The sequence below is a fragment of the Podarcis cretensis genome, assembly GCF_951804945.1.
Source record: "Podarcis cretensis genome assembly, chromosome: 2".
Taxonomy (NCBI): Eukaryota; Metazoa; Chordata; class Lepidosauria; order Squamata; family Lacertidae; genus Podarcis; species Podarcis cretensis.
In genome coordinates this window covers 1283471-1308628 of record NC_137171.1, presented here as the reverse complement: position 1 = coordinate 1308628, position 25158 = coordinate 1283471, and the positions used below count along the sequence as shown (strand labels likewise).

Sequence of the window (25158 nt, the reverse complement as noted above, 5' to 3'; positions counted from 1 at the left end):
ATTACAGATTTCGCTTGTTCATCTTTCATATGCCATTCCAGAAATAAGTTATACATCTTAGATAGGTTTTTTGTTTTTGTATCTAATAATTCCGTTTCCAGTTTGGATTTCTCTGTTTGAAAACCAATTTTCTTATCCATTTTAAACACTTCATTTATCTGGATGTACTGGAACCAATCATCTATTTTATCTTTCAACTGATCATAAGATTTTAATCTAAATTGGTCCCCTATTTCCATCAGAATATCATTATACTTCAACTATGTCTCTTTCATATTCAAACTTTTATGGGTCTTAGCTTCCAATGGTGATATCCACCTGGGTGTTTTCCTTTCTAACAAAACCTTATATCTTATCCAAACATTGTTCAAAGATTTTCTAATTATATGATTTTTAAATCCTTTATGAGCTTTTATCTTGTCATACCATAAATATGCATGCCAACCAAATACATTATCAAAACCTTCCAAATCTAAACCATCTGTATCTTCCAATAAACACCATTTTTTCAACCAGCAAAAGGCTGCAGCTTCAAAATAAATCCTTAAATCTGGCAGGGAGAAACCCCCTCTCTCTTTCACATCTGTTAATAATTTAAACTTAATTCTGGGTTTTCCCCCTGCCAGATAAATTTAGATAATACCTTTTGCCATTCCTTAAAACAATTCAACTTATCAATGATAGGAAGTACTTAGAACAAAAGTAACAACTTAGGCAATACATTCATTTTTATTGCAGAAATTCGGTCCAACAAAGATAGTTTCAACCTTGTCCAGATATCCAAATCTCTTTTAAGATCTTTCCATAGCTTTTCATAGTTGTCTTTGTACATTTTTTTTTTTTTTTTTGCGGTCATATTTACACCCAGATATTTCACCTTTTTCGCAAACTTCAGCCCTGTGGTTTCAAGAGGACAAGAGTTTCTTGCACCTTGAATTGTTCTGTGAAAGAGGGACTCTATCTGCAGATGCAGCATTTACTGGGGACAGGTGCTCTGTCTACACATGGTGGTTTTCTTACTTTCTGGGTGGCACCTTGGCAATCAAATAGCCTCGGGTGCTGGGGGGGCAGTGTGGAGTCCCAGCTGAAATAAAGCTTGTTTTAGCATCTCCAAAAAGGCTTGGACACAAAACAAGCAAGTCAGCCTGTCCTCTGCCACCAATATGGATTTCAAGGTCACTTTCAAGTTGTTGTTACTTTAGACATTTGTTTGTGTGTTTTAATGACTGCTTGTTTCCTGTCTGTATCACAGAAGGGATCCTTGGAGAAGCTGTGTTTCCTCTCTTTCTGTCTTGGCTTTTTGTACACAAGTGTGCATGCTTATACAGAAAGAAAGAAAGAAAGAAAGAAAGAAAGAAAGAAAGAAAGAAAGAAAGAGGGAGGCTGGAAGCTGATTAAACTTTTATTACAGCATGCTGCAAAATGCCTCTTAAATAGCTCCCTTCAGAGGCCCCAGCCATAGCCGTAGAGTACCAGCAGGGGCTATGTTAATAAATAAATAACCATTGAAAGAACACTACTTGCAATCTAGTCTCTTTAAAGCCCCCAAAATAAAATTACTTTACTGTTTATGCTGGATGAAATTGAAAAAGCTGGGAAAGGGGAGGAAAGTGCCTGGTTTGGGTAAAGGAAGGTACACTGGAGTGATTTAGGGTGTTTGTGGTGGAATAAGGCAAATAATCACTGGAAATAAGTTGAGAGAACGTGTCATTTTTGAATGCTGAATGTGCTGAGGGAGGCCTGTTCCTGGCAATGTTTACATAATTGCCCTAAATATGCTTTGCAACCCCAGCAGAGGGTGAGAGGGCTGGTATCCGAGTATAATGGAATAAATGATGCTTAAGGTTGCAAGCCTTGCAAAGTAGCCAAAATCCACTCCAAATAGTAAGCCAAGAAATGAAGAGTTGACTCAGAAACAAGAGAGTCAGAGGTAAGAAGGAAAGGAGGTGATGAGGGTCAAAGGGATGTAGGGAGGCCCATTTAGGCATCTGTGGACACTTTCCCAAGTGGTACTAAGAAGCCCCTTTTCTTTCCTTCTTACATTTATTTCCTGTGCTTCTCCCATCATGGACCTCAAGTGGCATGGATGGGCAGTCTCCTGTCTGGGCACTGACCAGACTTAGAGCTGCTTAGCTTCAGTAAGGCCACTGTGATCCACTTTGCACTGAATACTAAGACAACCTATGCCTTGGTTTCACCCAGGTGTCATGGAGGACCAAGAGAAGAAGCAGCACATGCAGGTGCAATCTCCTTTCTGGGAATCTGCACACTTGGACATCCATGCTGAGCCATGGTTTGGCTTAGCATTGCATGCAAACATAGACCATGTATCCCATGCCTTCTGGCCATGCCCAAGGGCATCGGGTGGGTATCCTTTTCCAGCTTAAGGACTGAATTCCTTTCTTATCAATCTTCCAGGGGCCACATGCCAGTGGTGTGTGGGACCAGAGGCACAAGCGGGCAGAACAATTACACTTTCCCTTGTACAGGAGTCTAGCTTCTAAACACACTTGGACGCCCCTCTCTACCCTCCGTCCATGCAATGAGGCATTGTCAGGGTTCAGTGAGGCATTGTCAGGGTCCAAGCAGGTGTTTCCTGCTTGGCAGGGGGTTGGACTCGATGGCCCTTGTGGTCTCTTCCAACTCTATGATTCTATGATTCTAAGGAGACATGCCAGCCCAGTGAAAATATTCAACGCAGATGTGAAGCAAGGCTGAGGAGGGGATGTGGCTGCATAGGGGGCTGGCTTGAACAGAGTTCCAAGGGAGGAAGGCGCAAAGGGCCACATCTGTACCTTGAGATTCCCACTCCTCCTGCATTGAGACTGTTACTTCTGTCACTCTTTAACTTGGATCAGTGAAGGCTAGAGGAAAGAAGGTGGATTCAGCTGAATGTACATTCAAGACAATAGGGATTTTGTATATATATGTGCCAACTGAAGCATGGTTTGTGAAAGCAAAAATGCAGAAGCACCAGGAGGAAGAAAGCAATTGCCACATGCAAATGCAATGTAAGCAAAGTGACACCTGCACCAAACACCATGGAGGTAACCTACCATGCAGACGCATGTTTGTATGATCCGTGCAAGACCAAAAGAAATCCAGCAGAGAGGGGGTATTTCTTTGTCACAACCGAGCTAATTTCTGTCTTGCATTTGGCATGTAAATTACTCGCACACAAGAATGTGCATGGTTTGTAACAAGAAAATGTGTTCTGCACATATGCTTGCACATGTGTACTTCTCTCTGTGTGTATTTATCTATGTGTATATATAAATTTCTGCTACCAAATCATTCACATTTTAGAAATTTCAGCTAGATTCCTGAGGAATGCAAAGCAGCCGAACTTATTGATAGCTATTAATGACAATAGGGCCTCTGAACTTAATTGAGAGCAGATTCATTTATTCATTTGGGGGTGGCAGAACTTGTGGCTGTGCTGTTTGGGATGCAGTTCTTATTTGGGAGGCTCCATGCTGAGTCCATGTTGAAGAAAGTCAGAAACCACACTCAAGATCTCTAGTAATCTACTCTCATGAAGAACCCAGGGATGAGGGACTTGAGGCCCCCCAGATGTTGTTGGAGTCCAACTCCCATCAGCACCAGGCAGCTTAGCCAATGATCAGGGCTTATAGAAGTTGGAGTCCAACAACATCTGTAGGAAGAGGACTGCAGCTCAGTGGTAGATCATCTGCTTTGCTTTCAGAAGGTCCCATTTTGAATCCTTGGTATCTCATCTGAAACCTGGATTTGCCAGTCCTTGTTAAAATACTGAGCTAGGTGTACCAATGGTCTGACTCAGTAGAATGTTCATATGAAGGGCCACAGGTTCCCTATTCTTCCCTCCCCATGAGGACAAGTGGTATGAACACAACAACACTCTATATAATGGCCCTGCATTTAACTAAAATGTCAGAGAAGTCAAAATCTGGACTCCCATTAATGTTGTTTGCACACCCAAGAGTCCAGGGGCTAAATCACCCTATCATGGTGGAAATCATTATTTAAACAATACAATAAGTACTATATGTTGATTCAGCCATTAATGCACGCAAGATATTTTGAGTTGAAGGAGAAAGAGCCTGAATATGATGTCTTAGAACAGGCATAGGCAAACTCAGCCCTCCAGATGTTTTGGGACTACAACTCCCATTATCCCTAGCTAACAGGACTAGTGTTCAGGGATGATGGGAATTGTAGTCTCAAAACATCTGGAGGGGTGAGTTTGGATATGCCTGTCGTAGCACATGCCATAGGAAATAACATGGGTGTGTGTGGAAGGAGCTATTAATAGAGACCCAGGTATAATCATTGTATATTTGTACCCATGCATTACAAAAAGTAACCCTTAATTTCAGGGTGGTGTTTTTTGTTTTTTACATTAACTCAGTGTTGTTGACTTATGCATGGATGGAATTCAACATCACACAAATTTGATTGTTCCAACAATGCGAGCATTTCTGCTTGCCAGTCAGAATGATCCCCTCTCCTCCTGAGCAGTGTTCTGGGGGTTCTCCCACCCCAAGCCAATTTGGGGTGGGGTGGAGGGATGAGAGGAGAGGAGAGGGGGAAATGCCCCATTGCATTAGTGGGACTTGTGCTGGTTCCTGCTAGTGCAACTATTTAGCTGAATCCAACCCTAAACAACTATGACTTAAATGGGAACTCAGTTGCAATATCAGGCAGATAAAAGAGCCTTTACAAGCATAAGTACCTAAAGACCGCTGTTGGAATACTTCCCTGAACTTGCAACTGTTTTGACAATGTTCTACATAAATCTGGGCTCCAGACCTACAGTAGGTGTGTCTTCTGCCAGGAATTTCATCCGTGCCCACACTGCTGCAACTAACTCTGCTAGCTGTTTGTTCAGCTGGAACTGGTGCAGTTGGCTGACGCGCCAGCCGAGACACCACACACAGCCATTGAGCAAGCAAATTGTATTTGCAAAATATCTCCACACAACAACTCTTAACCTGGGGCTATGGACATTGTGCTGCCGCGTGTGACGAGATGAGAAAGGAACTGATGCTTGGGAGGAATACAGTCCTGGGTTATTTAGGGATCAGAGGGGTTTGGGTTTCCTCCTTCACCTATGCCAGCAGGAGGTGAGAGAACCAAGGCATTCAAACATTTGAGTTGGTTTTGGAGTTGCAGAAGTGCATGCAGCAGATCACACCCCAAAATCTGCCAACCTATCAGAGGAGCTGGTTTCCTTTGGTGTTTTGGGCCAAGTCCCACAGATGAGATTATTCTCTGGTAATAGAAGCCAAACCTCTCCAAAAGCATGCACAACTTGGCAGGAGTCAGATATGGAGGTGTCTGATCTGACGCCATTTTGATGCCTCTTGTCGTTTGGCAGAACAGTGGGCACCTTTGGCAAATTCTCTAATGAAAGCAGCTGCGGAGTCTGGACATATTGTGGAATGGCAAGAGGGACTCCATCAGTTGTTGTTTGGGGAAGTGAATGGAGTAATATTGATTTAGTACTTCATAGACCAGAAGGTCACAATGGAGCATGGAGATTACTTTGTTGTTTGTCGGAATTTAAAATGCCAAACCTATTCAAGCTGGCATCTCCAAGGTCACTTGATTTCCTAGCCCCCATCTAGAGAAGATTAGTCACAGTTCAGTCCCATTCGAAAGCAACGAGACTTAGGTCAGTCACATAACTAATTTCCCCATTGATTACACTGAATGTGAACATGTCTTTCTTTAGATCAGGGAAGCTACTGAAATCATGTTGCTAGGAGAGCTCAGGCTGAGGATTGTGGAGATTCTTGCTAAACTGTGCTCTTTACAAAACAATATTTTGGGAGTTTGGGATCTGTATCTTCAGAGATAAGCTTGCCAAGATGGTGGGCAACACTGGATGCCAATGCGTAGGGTGCATATGTGCAAACAGGACTGAGGGTCAGGGCTTTAGGGGTCTGCATCTCTCCTAGATCCAGAGGCATAAAACAGTTTAAATTCTTATATGCAGATACACAAAATTGATTCTGATCGCAGTCTGATCACATAAAATCCACATTGCTTACTTGTGGCTGCCCTCCCTGATAGTGGATCACAAAGTGATGGCCAGTTTCTTCTTTTGCCTACTTTCAGTCTTCAGTGTTCTTCCTTGCACTGCCTCCCTCTGCTGGATTAATGAAGGCTTTTTAACACACACACACATACACCCCACACACCCCTAATCACTTTCATCATGACAGGATCTTTTCCCCCTGTCACTAAGTAACCACTCAACCTTCTTTAGAGGAAGCTATAAAAGAGAATTGAGGTTAGCAATCCTATACTCACATTACTCCAGTGGGGAAGATGCAGCACCTCCACACTGGTGGAATGGCTCCTGCACCCTGTACATGCTCAGCCTGAGATGGGATGGGTAGCACAGAGGAAAATCCCCAATCAGCAGAGATAGCCACGGAAACGTAGTCAAAGCCCACCAATTGGGGTTTTTGCATGTGACAACACGAACATGAGATTGGAGCCAGTGGGCACATGACCATAAGGACCCCCCCAAGCACACCTGAATTGCACAACCCAGATTCCAATGCCTAAGTGCCCCTACTGCAGCCCCAGTGGCAAAGAAAGCTATAGCCCCTTTATGACACTCACAACCACCATTGTGTAGCAAAATACATGTAGGCAGTGCTTTTTTTTCTAAAAAAAAAATGTTTAGAGGTACTCTCATTTTGACTCAAGAAAATTACCATTTTGTAGTTCAAATCTGGAAAAATAAATACAGTAAATGGACCAAAGTACAAAGATTCACAAAATGTTTAGGGGTATGCGTCCCCCTGCATCCCCCCCAGAAAAAAACACTGCATGTAGGGAAATGAGAAGCCACACAATGCAGACCTGCTGCATACTTTGGGCAGGAGACATACAGAAAGTACAAACAACCCAAGGAAAAACAATCTTTTGACAAGGGAGCAGGTCAGGCAACAAGGCAAACCATAGTTACACACTGACCACAGCTGCTCCCTGCATAGGACGTGGGGTTGGGAAGCAGCAGGCATGAATTTGAGCTCCACTAAGAGAAAGGAGTAGCATGACTCCACTTGCCTTTTGTATGACTAGTCATCTCGGAGGAAAAAGAGGGAGCTCCCAGGACTCGGTCACACCACTAGCAGCATAGGGCAATTTTCTAACCACTCAGCCACAGTAACAGGCGGGAATCATACCCACCATGGGGCCTTTGCCTCTCCCCACCTGCAACACACACACGCCATGATGTGATGTTTTGAGTTTCCATCAGCAGCCAATGATGGAAATCAGGGGAGGGGAGCGTGTGGCCCACCAGATGTTGCTGGATTCCAACTCCCAGGATGGCCAGTGGTCAGGGATGGTGGAAGCTGATATCCAGCTGGGATAACAAGTGATGTGATTGCTGATTTTATAGATTGTTGAAAGCTCCAAAAAAGCACAAGAGAAAAATCTCTTTCTTGAGAGAGTGCAGACCCCATTGCTGCACACATCTGCCTTCCTAAGGAGGTTTTGTTCAAGCTTGCTTCCCCTCAGCTAGGCTGACTCCATCTATCATCATCATCATCATCATCATCAATATCATTATTAATTACATTTATTGCCAACCCTTCACCAGCAGATCCCAGAGCAGGTTACAAGAAAAGCTGGAAACAGTTGTGAAAAGAGTGGGGCCCTACACATCTCAGGTAAAGAGAGGTGTATTCATCTAGGGAGGGAGGAGGTTGCTTGGTTCACGTTTTACCTCTGGGATGGGGAACCTGTGGTCCTCCAGAAGTTGGTAGGCTCCTCTAACTCCCATCAACCCTAGCCAGGTTGGCCAATGGCCAGAGATGTTGGGAAATGTGGTCCAACCACAGCTGGAGGGCTTCAGGCTCCCCACCACAAATGTAGGGCACACTGATCTGGGTGGAACCCAGAACATGATATCAGGACAAAAGATGAACTAATGCACAGCTCCTGGTTTAGTGGTAGCCTCACACTTCAGGTGGTGGCTGGCTTGCTTTTGAGACCAGTGTGTTCCCCTTCCTCATCAGCAGACTCCAGAGGGACTGGTGAATGATACAGCTCTATCAGATGTGAGTGTGTTGCCCCTCTCCTAAAAGCTACATACAGGATGGGATGAAGCTACATACAGAGAGGGCTCCCCCCCTCCCTGCATCGAGGGCACCCTTACTCAGCCACCTCACTTTAAAAGATCAGCTTTGATAGCTTATTTCTCTTTCCTCTCTACCCCGCCACAACTCTAATAAGTATTCAACTCAGCCTGGTTACATTATCATTCATATTTCATGGGTGCAAAGCAGGGGAAAGAAGCTTGAATTCCAGCTGGTGCACCAGACTGCCAGTTCCAGCTCAAGTCCCAGAAGAGAAGACTCCACTGTATGTCTGCCGAACCAAGACTGTAAATCAATTGCAGTCTGTAATGTGACAGAGGTGCTCAGGAATACTTGGATGGAGGGACCTGGCTTGCCTTTGCTTTTCATATTCACACATTCTGTCTGTTGATTGATGCTGGGGGATAGGGGCCTGTGGCCCTCCAAATGTTGCTGGACTCCAGCTCCCATCATCCTTGGCCACTGGCTATTCTGACTGGGGCTGATGGGAATTGGAGTCCAATAGGATTTGGAGGGTAGCAGGTCCCCTCATCCCTCATCTATATGCTGTATTGTTGACCTCATGGATGGAAACTGCAAGTTCCAGCAGAGGCACCTGAACATTTGCACCCCAAATTGCTTTTAAAAACATAGCAGCAACCTAAAATACAGAATATATGGGATTTCTTTTTAAGACCACAGGATTGTGGCCATAATATTTTAAAGTATGGAACTGAGGGAGAGACACAAGATCGGATATGATTGTAGTCATCTTCATTACAGCAGTTAATAAATAAGGACCAATTTTCTAAACACTTATTTTCTTGCTCATTTTGCTTAGATTTTAAAAAGTGTGCACACATGAAAACTTCATGAGTTTTGCATTCAAAGCAATCTCCCTAATTTTTGTCAGCTGAGGGAACACCTCTTAAATAAAACACAGAACCAAGAGAATTACAGCAAGCAACAGCAGATCCAGTTAGGGACCCAGTTTATTAACTATTGCAATAGGTCAGCCTTGCCAACCAGTTGCTCAACAGCACCAGTTACCAAAGACTGCCCAGAGGCAAATCAGAAGAAAGCTTATGTTGTAGTTCAAACACAGCAAACAAACAGTCCTAAAACCTCAAACATTCTTCTACATACATCAAGAAAAGTTACAGGTCATGGGGTGATAAACATGTATGGCTCCATACTGCTATCTGCTCCCCCACAATTACCTTGGGGTGCCCCAGGTGCCCACTTTATCAGTGTTTCCTTAGCAACCAGACCTTTGATGGGGCTGTTGACATTTCTGTCTCTCACTTCTCTTCTTCCCTGACCTAGCTCAGGAAGCTTCAAGGAGATGTTTGTATTTACACCCTGATACTAACTAGAACATCTTTAATGACCATTTGTGCCACTTTCAGGGTTAGATGAGGTTTCTTCTTTATAGCCTAGAGAGCACAGGGGTTTTAAAATGTTATAAAATGTCAGTGATGCATTCTATCTTTCTAAAGGTTAAGTACCATTAATATTTGAAACATAATGGAATCAAAATATCTACCCCGGGTTTCTGATTCTTATGTCAGGGATACCTTCAAGAAGAAGACCCACTCCCTGGTTGCCTCCACCACCACAAGCTCCTCCATCTATCTACCGTAATCCCATGTATAATACTCTGCAATCTGACCATCCTTTAGGTGGTGTGTCTTAAGTTTCTTTTCCTTTTTTTCATTGAGCAGGTGCAAAACATCTCCCAGTCCATGGAGGTGCTGGACCTTCGGACCTACCGGGACCTGCAGTATGTGCGCAATACTGAGTCGCTAATAAAGGGGCTGGACTCCAGGCTGAAAGTGGCCACAGAGAGTCAGAAAAATCTGAATGCCAAAAGTTTCCAGGTAACTCTTCTGCTTGGCCAAGTCCTTTCTGATCTACATAGTCACTATCTCTGGAGGGACGTTGTTTGTGGACTGGTTTTCTGATGCTGGTGGGTTCCTAGAGTATTATTTTAATTGCTAATGTTGCTGTTTGAAAGCCAGTTGAGAATGAGAAGGTGTTGGGTGGTGTTTATCACATATGCCTGATGGAAGCAGGTGTGGCCCTTCAGAAGTTGTTGGACTACAGCTCCCATCATCCCTTACCATTGGCCATGCTGGCTGAGGCTGATGGGGGTCGGAGTCAAAGAACATTCAGAGGGATGCAATTTTCCCATTGGGGAAGAATAAAATAACAAAGAGGAATAAATTCAGCTTGCAGCCTTCAACTTTCAGCCTTTCCTGTTTAGTTAGACTGGTAAAGGTAAAGGTAAAGGGACCCCTGACCATTAGGTCCAGTCATGGCCGACTCTGGTGTTGCGGCGCTCATCTCGCTTTATTGGCTGAGGGAGCCAGCATACAGCTTCCGGGTCATGTGGCCAGCATGACTAAGCCGCTTCTGGCGAAACCAGAACAGTGCAAGGAAACGCCATTTACCTTCCCACCAGAGCGGTACCTATTTATCTACTTGCACTTTGACGTGCTTTCGAACTGCTAGGTGGGCAGGAGCAGGGACCGAGCAATGGGAGCTCACCCCGTTGCGGGGATTCGAACTGCCAGTCTTCCGATCGGCAAGCCCTAGGCTCTGTGGTTTAGACCACAGTGCCATCCACGTCCCAGTTAGATTGGTACTAAGCAGCAAAAAATAAAAAAAATAAAAAATGCACATTATGTATTCCCCTCTCCATTGTAGCTTAGGAGGGGAATGATTTTGAGTAGGAAAGCAGGTGGAAGGATTAAACACACCTTTTAATCATAGAATCATAGAACGATAGAGTTGGAAGAGACCACAAGGGCCATCGAGTCCACCCCCCTGCCAAGCAGGAAACACCATCAGAGCACTCCTGACATATGGTTGTCAAGCCTCTGCTTAAAGACCTCCAAAGAAGAAGACTCCACCACACTCCTTGGCAGCAAATTCCACTGTTGAACTGTCAGGAAGTTCTTCCTAATGTTCCTAATAGTAGTAGTAGTAGTAGTAGTAGTAGTAGTAGTAATTTATTTGTACCCCAGCCACTCTGGGCGGCTTCCAACAAAGATTAAAAATACATAAAAATGTCACACATAAAAAACTTCCCTGAACAGGGCTGCCTTCAGATGTCTTCTAAATGTCAGTCTCACAGCCACCTGAGGCTACTCCATTGCATGCTTTGCATGCATTGAAATTTGCACTTCTCCAAATATTTGCCATGCAATTCTCCGAACATAAATGCATATCTATGCATACCAGTGCATATAATCATGAAAATAGCACAAAATATGCTTTATATTACAGTGTAGCCAAAGGCAGGAGCTGTGCGGCCTTGAGCTTGACAGCTGCAGCAGCCAAGCCATTGATTAAATATCAGAGCAGCAGCCAACAGCTTGGTTAGTTTTAGTCACAGTGTGTAGGCAGTGGGGCCCCAGGGGCTGCTGGTAACCCAGCCAATGGATCAGGAATACAGCCCAGGCACCCCTGCTGGGAAATCAGGGGACAGTGAGAAGAAATATGGCAAAAGAGGGAGAGGCAAACTGGGCATGGCTCCTACTCAGCAGCTGCTGGAGAGTGAGGTGGCAGTTTGGGGGAATGACCAAGTGCTGCATAAATTGGTCATAATAAAGTGATTGATTAAAAGAGAATGAAGAGGGCAGAAATGGAGTGGTGATTTCTATCAAAGCCCAGCCCCATCTCTTTTGGGAAGGAGCAGAAATAGAGTGACTTATCCAAAATGGAAAAGAAAAACACCTCTCAATGCATAGATAGATAAAAATAAAAAATGAAGCTCCGCCCCTGGATGGCCAGTGGCTCTTTTGGGGTCCCATTGCCACATGCATACACTTAGTCAAGGAATACAAGCTCAGGAAACACCGTGCCAAAGTATTTGACCGATTATCAAAAGTATTCCAGGATTTGAGTTTTTCCTTGATAAAAGAAATGCAAGAGATGCAATGAATGAGCCAGCCACTAACAAACCACCCTGTCTTTAGAACATCCTCAGCAGAGATGGGTACGGACCATGTTTTGAAAGTTGCTGTGAAGGGAAGGCTATCTGGGACTTTGGGGAAATGGTAAAAATCACCATTACAGTGTGGAGAATAGTATCTGTGCATTTTGACTCATCTTGTGTCTTACAAATGTTAGAAACTTATTGTTTAAGTAAAGGTTGAGGATCATGGTTCATGCCTAAGAACCACACCTTTGGTTAATCTAGTCTAGCATTACAGATTATGACTCTCAACTGCTCTCTTTGGTCTCAGGCATGAGCCTTTCCCATAATCTACTACCTGACAGCAAGGATTGAAAATGGGGCCTTCTGATACAAAAGCATGTGCTCTGCTGGGCCACAGCTCCAATCACCCCTGTCCATTGGCCATGCCAACTGGAGTTGATGGGAGCTGGAGTCCAACAACATTGGAAGGGCAACAGGTTGGGGAAAGCTGCCATAGGCTATCCCTCTAAGACTCCAGACTGCCTGTGCCAGTTTCAGTGGTAAGGTTTGTATTGTGGCTGGTAAGGTTCATATTGAACTGTCAAGTGTGACATCATCAGATAAACCTTACATATCATAAATATTTAAAAGAAACTTGTGCCTTGCATAGAGGCAGCTGGGAAGTTAATATGTTCAGATGCATATGTTCCATAACACCTCTTTCTTTGGGCTGATGATGAGGCTGCACCTTCAGCCACATCCTGAGAAGGGTAACAGCCATGCTGGCCACAGTTATTTGAGCACTTCAGCACCATGGACAGCAGAACTCTGGGAAAGCTGACTGTAAAAAGGCTACAAGTTGTCCAGTGAGGCAGCTGTCTCAGCAAATGAAACTGATCTGTAGAAAATGTAACTTGAAAAAAAAAGAGACATTGCACATACTTTTGTAAACCAAGAAATCTTTAATAAAAAGACATTAAAAATAAATAAATAATAAAACGGAAGTTGAGGCAAGGTATGCCAGTGCAGCAAATCAGCCAACCAATTTACATTTTCTTCCCCAAGGATACTTACTCACTGTCAGTGGCAAAGAAAAAGAGCACTTTACAATGCAATTCTTTGCACATCTACTAAGAAACAAATCCCATTGAGTTGAATGGGACTCACTCCCAAAAGAATTTCCTATGCAGTCTTATGGCAGCCTTATTGAACAAGTCCGTGTCTATCGTGTCTCATGGCTGATGCTTAGCAAGCCATAGGACTACTCTGTGTATTATACAGAGAAAAACCCACATTCACCATTGATTGCATGCTCGAGGGAGAATGGTAGCCAGTCACTGTTCTCCGATTAGCATACCTTGATTGTTTGCAGACATGCATTTGCCATGTTTGCACATTACACATTTAATTAGTCACACTTCGTTGATTAGTCACACTTCTTTGAAGTCTCTCAGCCCCACTCACCTCACAGTGTTTGTTGTGGGGGAGGAAGGGAAAGGAGAATGTTAGCCTCTTTGAGACTCCTTTGGGTAGTGATAAAGTGGGATATCAAATCCAAACTCCTCCTCCTCCTCTTCTTCTTCTTCAAATGCCCACCTGAAAGATATGAAGTGATTGAATAACACCAGAAGTGGTTGCTGACTGTTTCTGGGTCTTTTAGAAGCAACTAGCATTTTTCCTTGGCGGCAGCAATTTCATGTTGGCCTTTCCCCAGAGTCAGGGCATATGCTGCAGAAGGTGAGCCAGGGAACTGATTGCTTTGCCTTGGAGCTGGTTGCTCTTGGTACTCTCTGTTCGCAGACGTAACTCATGAATCAGCCAGAGAAGTATCACATTTGCAATTAAAAAACCAAGCGAATCAACAAGCCCCTTTTGCCTCCCTCCAGGCACCTGTGAGGAGGAATCGGTGCTGCTGATAAATGAGCCAAGGCCATCCATATTCTGGGCCCTTTGCCATTCAATTACCTTTCCTGGTAATTTCTCAACCCCAGCCAGAGTGATTAGAGACATTTTGCTGAGAATAATGGGCCTCTGGTGTGTGTGCATGGTTGAGAGTGCAGCAGTGAGCCAGAGAATGCCATGCCATCCCAGAGACAGCTGGGATGGGGGTGGCCCCTTGGAAGGTCTCTTGATTAGACAGCTGGCCTGCTAGGGTCTATGATTCCCTTCTAGATCCACGTGCCAACATTTGATAGGTCCAGGTGCATGCTGGGTTATGATCAGTTCAGGGCTAGCCCTTGACCAGTGGGCCACCTTGATGAACCAGTTTCTTGGGTCCCAGAGCTTGGAGCCCATCATGTTTATAAAGATAGTGGCTTTGGTTCTCTGAACAAAGTCACCTCAAGAGAGGAGACCTGGTTAGCAAGAGTGTCTTCTGACCTTTCTCCAGTTCCTCAACTGGTTTTTCAGTGCCTGATTGATGCCCAACTCAGCCTTTTGGTTGGTCTCTAAACCTATATAAACTCCTTTTGCCAGCTCAGCCTGCACTGAAGTTCCAGCTTCTGCTGCTTCAGTGACTCATGATCTTTTACTTCAGGGTCATTACTTCAGGGTCATCCTTTCTATATAGACATCATTAACCTACTCTCTCTGCTGCTTTCACTTTCTATCCACCCTTGCCTGGGTTATCTTCTTATCCTCGGGAACATAGGGAGCCAGCTTATACTGAGCCATGTCATTCATTCATTTAGCTCAGTGTTGACTACACTGGCTAGTAGTGGCTCTCCAGGATTTCTGGTAAGGTTCTCTCCCAACTCTCTCCCAGGATGCTGGGAACCTGAGATTGAACCTGAGACCTTCTACATGCAGAGCAGTTGCTATACCCATTGAGCTACAGGCTTTCCCCTTGAGCCTGAGTGCTACTTCACCAAGTGTTGGCTCCAGTTTTGGTGGGGGAACTGGTCAAGATGCCCTTGGTCCAGGCACCTCCCTGGGCCCTGGGCCCACCTCCTTATCATTGCTCATCACTGCCCATTGTTTGTCCTTTCCCCCTAGGTCTGATTTGCACTTCCACCTATGTAGAAGGAGAGGGCAAGGCTGCTGCTCTCTCTCCTTGGTCTTGGCACAGCTCACATGAAGATAGATAAGTAGCAAAAGCAAGGAGGAGGAGGAGGAGGGCAAAGGACCCCTAGGCAGAAGCTTGTGGGTCTCAACAGGTGCCCAACTATGCTGACCCAGCCTAAGGTCTAGGCCCATGAAACTGTTGTTCAGGTGGATTCTACTGATCCATCCATGTTGACATCAGTGGAACCACATTCCGTTCCCCATAGCTACATGGTAGCCAGACTCCTGATACTGGGTGTTATGGTCTTTGGCTTAAGAAATTTGAGAGCTGTTGCTGGTCATTGTACACAGTACTAGGCTAGATGGAACAAGAGTTTGACACTATCTAAGCTGGCAGCTTCCTGTGCTCCTCAGCAGTGCAGGGCTTACGATCTTGATGATACTAGGTACTCTCATTATCTTTGCCCCTTCTTTCTTTCTTTCTTTCTTTCTTTCTTTCTTTCTTTCTTTCTTTCTTTCCCAGGTGCCTGGGAAAACATATTCCACTTGGATAGCCAGATATGGATCCTGGCCTTTCAAAATAAGACTCTATTCCCACCTACCACACACACACACACACACACACACACACACACAGTGAAAAGCACTGTATATTTTTGCATGACTTTTTCACCCCAAGGTCACTTCTTATCACTATGCCCTGGGGCACAGCTAACGCACATGCAACACATCCCTCTCCCCGACCCCCGCCACTCCATTAACATCTCAGTTCTCTGAACTCAGAAGGTTTTTTTTAATTGTTTTGTGATATATTTACCTAAGAATCATATTTACTCAGTGCTCAAAGTGGAGTGGGGCAGTGGACCTAGTGCCCACCCCACAACTGGATTATTATCTTTTAATGCAACAAATAACTTATAGCCATGGCTTGAGGTAGATAATTCATATCTGCTTAGCAAAAGAGGAAGCAATAACCAAAATGTGAAGTTGCCCACACCTTTGCTCTTGCAATCCATCCACTTGCATGCCATATTTTCACACCCCATTCTGTTCACACACCTAAAGGTATAAATATTGTTCTTAGCTCAAACATTTCCATTTCCCCCCTATCTCTTAGGGACACAAGAACTGCCTTACACCAAGTTAGGCAATTGGTGCACCTAGTTCAATACAGTTGACACTGACTACCAGCAGCTCTCCATCTTTGAAAGCAAGAGTCCTTAACAACCCTACTTGGATACACCAGGGATTGAACCTGACACCATTTGCATTTGGAGGATGGCCCTTTTCAACTCTGATAATTTCTACATGCTTTGCCTTTCTCTTTATAGAATTTGCTTTACTTTTAACTTAGCTTTCTTGCTTCAGAGAACTGGATTTCTCCCCCTTTTTTGTTCACCCCAATTTATTTGCTCTTTAACTCCCATTATTGTCTTTGTTTAGTGTTGATCTTTTTGTTCCACAATTCTTTTTAGAAACTGAGGCCAGCTATCCCTTCCCTAGGCATTGCCAGTAAGCACTGACTTCCTTCCACTGGATGTGCCCAAACCCAGCCTCCGCCCCTTGCCCCCTGCATAGCAATGCTGGCCTGGCATTGCCAGTCTAATTAGAATGGATGGAGCCTTTCTGACCTGCCAACATACTGGGTCATGGCTGCCATTTGCCACTGAGACCGCAGGAATGACCTCTGACCCAAGCTAACTGTAAGTGGAGCAGTTTCTGGCAGGTTGAGGTGGAGATGCAGCCATTGGGCAGATGTTCCACAGTATCAAGCCGTTAGGATTCTAATTAGCTCTCGTGTACAAACAAGCATTTAACAGGACACTTTAAGTCAAGGGGGCAAGATGGAAGCCTCTGAGGTTGAGATAACAACCTACACAATGATACAAAGAGGTTTTGTAACCCCGACAGTAAGAGCTGTTTGACAGTGGAACAGACTCGCTTGGGAGGTTGTAGACTTTCCTTCATTGGAGGTTTTTAGCAGAGGTTGGATAGCCGTCTGTCATGGGTGCTTCAGCTGAGATTCCTGCCTTGCAGGGGGTTGACTAGAGGACCCTGGGGGTCCCTTCCAACTCTTCCATAGAATGATTCTATGTTTCTATCCAGCCTTTGTCACTCTTCCACATTGGCACAAGCATAAAGCGTGGAAGACGTTTCCATTTTCAGTATTAAAAGCAGATTCATTCCACGTAAACATGGAAGTGGAAGCATCAGGCCAAATGGTCGACCTTAAAGTATAGTGGGTACTTGAAAGATATCCACACATAATTTTTATCATCCCCCCCAAAAAAGTTCTGCCTTTTTGAATTGGAAAAATATTTATTAGGGAGCATAATGAGGTATGATACATGTTAGATCATAACATAAACCTAACTTGTACACTTATATGTACAGTCATACCTCGTGTTGCATCCGCTTCATGTTGCATCTTTTCGCGTTACGTCCCATGGCAACCCAGAAGTACTAGAATGGGTTACCTCCAGGTTTCGCCGCTCACGCATGTGCAGAATCACCAAATTGTGCCATGCGCCTGTGCAGACACAGCACTTTGAGTTGCGGGCATTTCACATTACGGACAGGCCTCCGGAACAGATCCCGTCCGTAACACGAGGTACCACTGTAATTGGTTAGCATTACAAAAATTAATTTTTAAAAGGCATCCAGTTCTTAATAGATGGTGCCACTATTATTATTATTATTATTATTATTATGTCATCAGGATACAGTGGTACCTTGGTTTACATACACTTCAGGTTACATACGCTTCAGGTTACAGACTCCACTAACCCAGAAATAGTACCTCAGGTTAAGAACTTTGCTTCAGGATGAGAACAGAAATTGTGCAGTGGCGGCGCAGCAGCAGCAGGAGGCCCATTAGCTAAAGTGGTGCTTCAGGTTAAGAACAGTTTCAGGTTAAGAAGAGACCTCCAGAACAAATTAAGTACTTAACCCGAGGTACCACTGTATGTTCCTACCTTTTTCTACAGCAATTCTTGTTCTTTTCTTTAAAAAAAATTCATTAGTTTTATATAATTTTATACATTCCAACTTTAACCATTTCAAAACATTAAAATGAAAGGTTCTTTTAAACCATGGGTAGGCAAACTAAGGCCCAGGGGCTGGATCCGGCCCAATCGCCTTCTAAATGCGACCCCCTGGTGGTCCAGGAATCAGCGTGTTTTTACATGAGTAGAATGTGTCCTTTTATTTAAAATGCATCTCTGGGTTATTTGTGGGGCATAAGAATTCTTTCTTTATTTCAGAATATAGTCCTGCCCCCCACAAGGTCTGAGGGACAGTGGACTGGCCCCCTATGAAAAAGTTTGCTGACCCCTGTTTTAAACCTTCGGACTTCCATCCCTCCATGGGTTCCATATTCAATGAAAAAATATTCTTTTTTTTCCCCTGCCTCTTTTACCGTTATCTATCTGTTATATATCCATAGTTACCAAAGTTCATTTCACATTACAAGCGTCATTGTATCCCTGCCAATGATTTTAACCATTTAGAGTCTTTTAGGGATATTAAAAATTTTCTCCAGTCTTTTGGAATACATGACCTTCCTGGTTTCTGATCTTTCCCTCCAGTCTTGCCATCTCTGCATCCTCCGTCAACTTAGTCTGCCATTCTTCCCTGGATGGCACTCCTCCCTCCTTCCACATCTGGGCTAGAAGCATTCTCGCTGCTGTCGTTGCATACATAAAAAGTCTTTTCTCTTCTCCTATTACACCTAACAAAAAGGCTTCTGGTTTTTTTAACAAACATTTTCTTAAACATTTTCTTTAACTCATTATATATCATTTCCCAGAAAGCTATTACCACTCCGCAAGACCACCACATATGGTAGAAGGTACCCTCTTTCCCTTTACATTTCCAACACAGATTTGAACTGGTTCTATACACCCCAGAGGACAGGATCACACTTCAAAACGACCTTGACAGATTAGAGAACTGGGCCAAAACAAACGAGATGCATTTTAACAGGGAGAAATGTAAAGTATTGCACTTGGGCAAAAAAAATGAGAGGCACAAATACAAGATGGGTGACACCTGGCTTGAGAGCAGTACATGTGAAAAGGATCTAGGAGTCTTGGTTGACCACAAACTTGACATGAGCCAACGGTGTGACGCGGCAGCTAAAAAAGCCAATGCAATTCTGGGCTGCATCAATAGGAGTATAGCATCTAGATCAAGGGAAGTAATAGTGCCACTGTATTCTGCTCTGGTCAGACCTCACCTGGAGTACTGTGTCCAGTTCTGGGCACCACAGTTCAAGAAGGACACTGACAAACTGGAACGTGTCCAGAGGAGGGCAACCAAAATGGTCAAAGGCCTGGAAACGATGCCTTATGAGGAACGGCTAAGGGAGCTGGGCATGTTTAGCCTGGAGAAGAGGAGGTTAAGGGGTGATATGATAGCCATGTTCAAATATATAAAAGGATGTCACATAGAGGAGGGAGAAAGGTTGTTTTCTGCTGCTCCAGAGAAGCGGACACAGAGCAATGGTTCCAAACTACAAGAAAGAAGATTCCACCTAAACATTAGGAAGAACTTCCTGACAGTAAGAGCTGTTCGACGGTGGAATTTGCTGCCAAGGTGTGTGGTGGAGTCTCCTTCTTTGGAGGTCTTTAAGCAGAGGCTTGACAACCATATGTCAGGAGTGCTCTGATGGTGTTTCCTGCTTGGCAGGAGGTTGGACTCGATGGCCCTTCACTTTCTTACATTCCCACCACATATGAATAAATGTACCCTCTTTCTCTTTACATTTCCAACATTTGTTACAAGTTTTGTACATTTTTGCTAATTTAGCTGCTGTCATATACCATCTGTATACCATTTTCATAACATTTTCTTTTAACATAGTACATGCTGTAAACTTCAGATTTTTATTCCATATTTTTTGCCAATCTTCCATATCTATATTATATCCTAATTCTCTGGCCCATTGAATCATTACCACTTTTACTTCCTCATCTAACGTGTGCCATTCCAGTAAAATTTTGTACATTTTTGAGATTATCTTACAAACATTATTAACAATTTCTATTTGAAATTTTGAATCTTTTTCTTTATACCCTTTTTCTTTCACATCCTTTTTGAACATATCACTTATCTGATAATAGTGCAGCCAATCATATACATGTTCTTTTACTTGCTCGTATGGTTTCAATCTCCATTTCTCTCCTTCTTTCACCACCAAATCTCCATAAGTAATCCATCCGCTCCTCATATTAGTTTTTTTGACTCCTATAACCTCTAATGGGGATAACCAGTGTGGGATCCCCGTTTCTAATATATTTTTGTATCTGTCCCAAACTTCAATTAACGATTTCCGGAAGATATGGTTTTCAAACGATTTGTAACCCTTTTTCTTTTCTTTCCATAGATGCGCATGCCATGATTCTATGATTCTATGATTCTATACATTTTTGCAATTTTACTCAGTGTTAGATAGCAATGGTACATCATTTTCATATAGCTTTCCTTCAATGAACAGCATGCAGTAAATTTTAAATCCTCTTTCCGTAACTTTTCCCATAATGAAAATTGGATATTATTATGTCCAAATTCTCTTGCCCAGTGAATCATCACTGCCTTAACTTCTTTGTCTTTTGTATACCATTCTAAAAGTAATTTGTAAATTTTTGAAAGTACTTTCAGGTTATTTTCCAACAGATCTCTCTGTAACAAAACCTTTTTCTTATCAACTTTAAAAACATTGTTTAATTGATGGTACTGTAACCAATCTGTTAGTTATCTCTTATGTCTTCAATTTTTTTCAATTTTAGTTCGTCTTCTGCTTCTCTTAACAAATCTTTATAGGTGGCCCACTCCCCTCTCATCTTCAATTTTTTAACCGAAATTGCTTCCAATAGAGAGAGCCACCATGTCAGGCTTCGGGATCAGCTTTCACTCTCACTTTGACCTTAGATAAGCAATGCAAGAGAAAGCAGTCTCTTAACAGCAACAGAAATCTTTAATGAATGCAGCAAAAGAACAAACGACCATTCTCACAATGTAGGTGCTCCCAATTGAGTTCCTCCCACTTTCCTCTAGTCACTTCCGTCTTCCCATTTCCTATTTACCCAAACTCTCAACCAATTAGCCTTCTGTGAAGTTAGCTTATCTAATCTCCTAGCCCTGGGACTAAGAAACTGTATATCCTCCAGTGAGGGAGATTTGGTTAACTCTCTCTCCTTCTGTTCTGCCTCTTTTGTTCGCCTCCCAATTCTGCCCAACTCCCATCCTCCAAACTGTGTCCCTCAGCAAACCATTGTTCCAGGTCAATACTACTCTCCTGCTTCTGTGGAGCCCCAGGATTCTGGTTCTGAGCAGGGGGAGAGGGGGGTTCCCACCACTCATCAGAGTAGTACTCCCCAACCTGATCCCTGACACACCATGGTGTTCTCCGCTCCAATAGATTTTTGTATCTATCCCATACCTCATAGATTGTTTTTCTTACCAGGCGGTCCAAGAATCCGTTATGCACTCTTGTTTTTTCATACCATAAATATGTGTGCCACCCAAATCTATTATCTTGTCCTTCCAGATCCAACAGATCTGTTTCTTTTAACAAAATCCAATCCCAAAGCCAGCAAAGGCAGGATGCTTCATAATATAGCTTCAGATCTGGCAAGGACTCTCCCACACTTTTTCTGTGATCTGATGTAACAATTATTTTCATTGTACTGTCATATTTTTAACCAACATTTTGGTTTTTGTCTTATTAAGTTTAAAACCAGCAACTTGTCCGAACTCCTGAATCCTTTCTAGTGCCTTTGGTACACTAGTCAAAGGTTCTCCAAATGTCATCCACAAAGGCTTTCAATTTATATTCTCTGTTCCCCTTTCGCTCCTTCACTTTTCCTTTCACTCCTTCTTCTGCTCTTAAAGTTCTTGTAAGGACTTCTAGGACTAAAATAAACAATAATGGTGACAGGGTCCCCTGTCTAGTTCCTTTAGTAATATCACATTTTTCAGTCAGTACATTATTAACAATCAGCATGGCTTTCTGCTCAGAGTATATAGCGCCTATTCCTTTAAGAAATGATCCTCCAAATTCCACCGTTTCCATAGTCTTTTTCATAAAAGTCCATGAGATATTGTCAAAGGCCTTCTCTGCATCAATAAACATCAAAGCTGCTTGCTTGTCATTCCTGGCCTCCAGATATTCTACTATGTCTATTATATTCCTTATGTTGTCTTTCATATGTTGGTCAGGAAGAAAGCCCGCTTGATCTTGGTGGATTATATCATTTAATACAGTTTTTAGTCTTTGCTAAGATATTAGCATAAAGTTTATAATCATTATTTAAGAGCGAGATCGGCTTATAGTTTTTGACTGAAAGTAAATTACAGCAATTCTTTGGCAGCTGGTATGTTCATTTGTCTCCAGGTTTTGGTGTCTGTGACCCCTGCAGCAGTAGCCGTCTTAGAATTCCATTCCTTATCTTTAAATAGATAGTCTTTTATCAACATATGCCAAAAGAAATGAACATTGCAGTGTATCACTCCCTTTAATAGCAAACACAGGCGCTGGGTGCCAGCAGAATTGGAGCCAAAATGAAGCAACAAAGAAGCAAGAAGGAAGTATTAGAGTTTTCTGCCTCCACAGTCTGAATACCAGTGGCTAGGAATTAACTGGTGGGGAGAGCACGGTTGCCCTGGGTCCTATGTGTGGGCTTCCAATGGACAATGGTCAGCCACTGTGAGGACAGGATGCTGGACTAGGTGGGCCATTGGCCTGATCCAGCTGGGCTATTTGGGTGTTCTTATGAATGCTTGGGGGAATCCATCTGAAAGTGTTTAGACAACCCTCCTCCAGCAAACAAACAAACCCCACAAGAGCAAGCCATCCCAGTCTGAATATAGTGCTTGTCAGATAGAAACAAAAGGCTAAAAAAAGGAGGGTATGGGGGGGGGGAGAAGTATTGTGGACAAGGGCATGGCTGCCTGGACCCCTGAACAAAGAACACCACCTATTGAGAAGTCAGCAGAATATGCTGCAGCACTGAGCTGCTGGTCCTGCTTTTTTCTGATTATTACTTATTTTTTGTACATTTATTCAAGCGTTCATATCTCTTCTAAAATCCACTAAACCTAATACACTTAATATCCTTATTTCTTTAATTCTGTTTTCTTTATATTATAACTTAGTTTTCTTTTTAACATGTATAAAAAATAAATCATTCCCAAACAATTCTAAACCATACAGCTTTCATTGCTTGCTTACATTGCAGGCAGTTTCATTTCTCCAGTGTCTTTTTCGTGCATGGCCAGAAATGTGGGCAGACATGCTCCAGTTTTTTGTTGTTGTTTTTTCATTGTTATGCTCTCTGTTTGCCCTGGGCAAGGGGGAATCACTAAATTGTTTAGAAAATAGACTAGTGTTTCTGGGGTTGGCAGAGTGAATGGGTCAGCTTATCCCTTTGCCCCTCCAGCATTGTGTGGTATCTGAGAGGAAAGAAAGTTGACTGAAATTTCTACTCAGTTTATTCCATTTCTCATCGTTTTATGTTGTCAGCTATTGTGCCATCCATTTCTTTTGAGAGCACACGTGTATAGCCAGAGAGTCTTTTTTTCCCGCCCAAGAATAGGTCTTTCTTTTAAAGCAATTAATAATAATTATTATATTTTCCTGCATTCTCCCCCCCCCCAAAAAAAAACTATCCTGTTGTTTACTCTTGTCCTCTTCCTGAGCTCATTTTTTAGGGCCCAGGTTACACACAGGTCACACACCATTTTCACTAGGAATCATAGAACTGTAGAGTTGGAAGGGACCCCAAGGATCATCTAGTCCAACCTGCTGCAGTGCAGGAATCTCAGCCAAAGCACCCATGACAGATGGCCATCGAGCCTCTGCTTCAAAGACTCCAAGGAAGGAGAACCCACCACCTCCAAGGGAGACTGTTCCACTGTAGGAATGTGGGAATTTAGGAAGCAGCATTATACACAGTCAGACCAGTTGACCCATCTAGCTCAATATTGTCTACAGTAGGCTGACAGGCAGTGGCTCTTCATGGTGGACAGCGGCCTTTTCCACAGCCCTACCTGGAGATGCCAGGGATTGAACCAGGGACCTTCTGCTAGTAAAGCTTGCGTTCCACGCACAAGCAATGTCCCTGCTGGCTACTAATAGTCAAAGTGATGCAGAACAAACACTTCAAATGTGCCATTATGAATGCTAGCCTGGATCCTTTCGCCCATTATCTGTCTCTGTCCTATATCAAGTGGCAGACTGGAGCACTTATGCCCAGGTCGATGGGTCAGCCTGCTTCTTGGGAAAATAGGCTTGAGTGCTTCTTCACAAGTACACCCATCCTGGGCTAGGCGTGGCAGCTGCCTGCTGAATGCTGAACCTCTCCCAGAGCAAACCAGCAACTAACTACATGTCCTTGTGCACAAGGAGCAAAGATCTTCACTTTGAGTGCAGGCTCCCAAATATCACAAGGAAGCTGCTGTATACCAGGTCATCCTCTTATATCCACCTGGTTCAGTATTCTCTATTCTGGCTGGCAGCAGCTGCCCAGCGGCACAGGCAGTGGTTTTTCACATTAACTGCTTTTGGATCTTTTTCTTAAAGTGGATATGCCAATGGGTTGGACATGGGGCCATCATATGCTCTGCTGAGCTATAGTAAGTGTCAGAGCCTGGCTTCTCATATCTTGAATCAGATCTGAACTGAGTATTCAGCTCCAGGGGATCTGGAATGCAGCCAGCGGAAGATACTGAATGCATACACTTCTGGATAATAGGCTAGGCTAGGCTGCTGCCTGAGACCATGAAGCTCCTGGTTCAAGACCCATCTACCTTTATTGTATTTTTGGTTTGGTATTACCTTCCTGAGAACAAAAACAGATATGGAAGAGTGGCATTAATTGGGGACGTGACATGGGATGGGAGAACCAGGTAATGTTGGTATGTTATGGGACATATTTGCGGGTGGGGTAATACTAGCCTGGACACCCACTTGCCATAAACAGAAGCACCCTGAGATCAGGTAGAGTAGAGCCTACTTTGCCAATGTTAGCATTTGATGTTGGGGGTCGCTAATACAAAAATAGGATACTGTTCTGCTCTTTAAAGGGTTCCCACCTTACTTTTGCAGCTTCTCAATAAGAACAAAATTAAAATCAGTTAATAAAGGGG

The 25158-nt window shown here is 43.5% G+C and overlaps 1 protein-coding gene across 5 annotated transcripts in view; it reads left to right on the top strand.

Annotated features, from left to right (window-relative positions):
* OLFM2 (olfactomedin 2) overlaps window positions 1–25158 on the top strand; it is a 225796-nt gene that overhangs the window by 166233 nt on the left and 34405 nt on the right. For 4 of the 5 annotated variants that reach the window (XM_079967842.1, XM_079967844.1, XM_079967840.1 and 1 more), the window contains exon 3: window positions 9803–9961. In XM_079967842.1, coding sequence (XP_079823968.1) covers window positions 9803–9961 — 159 coding nt within the window. The remainder of the gene's footprint in view (window positions 1–9802; window positions 9962–25158) is intronic. The other variant, XM_079967841.1, reaches the window with a different exon arrangement.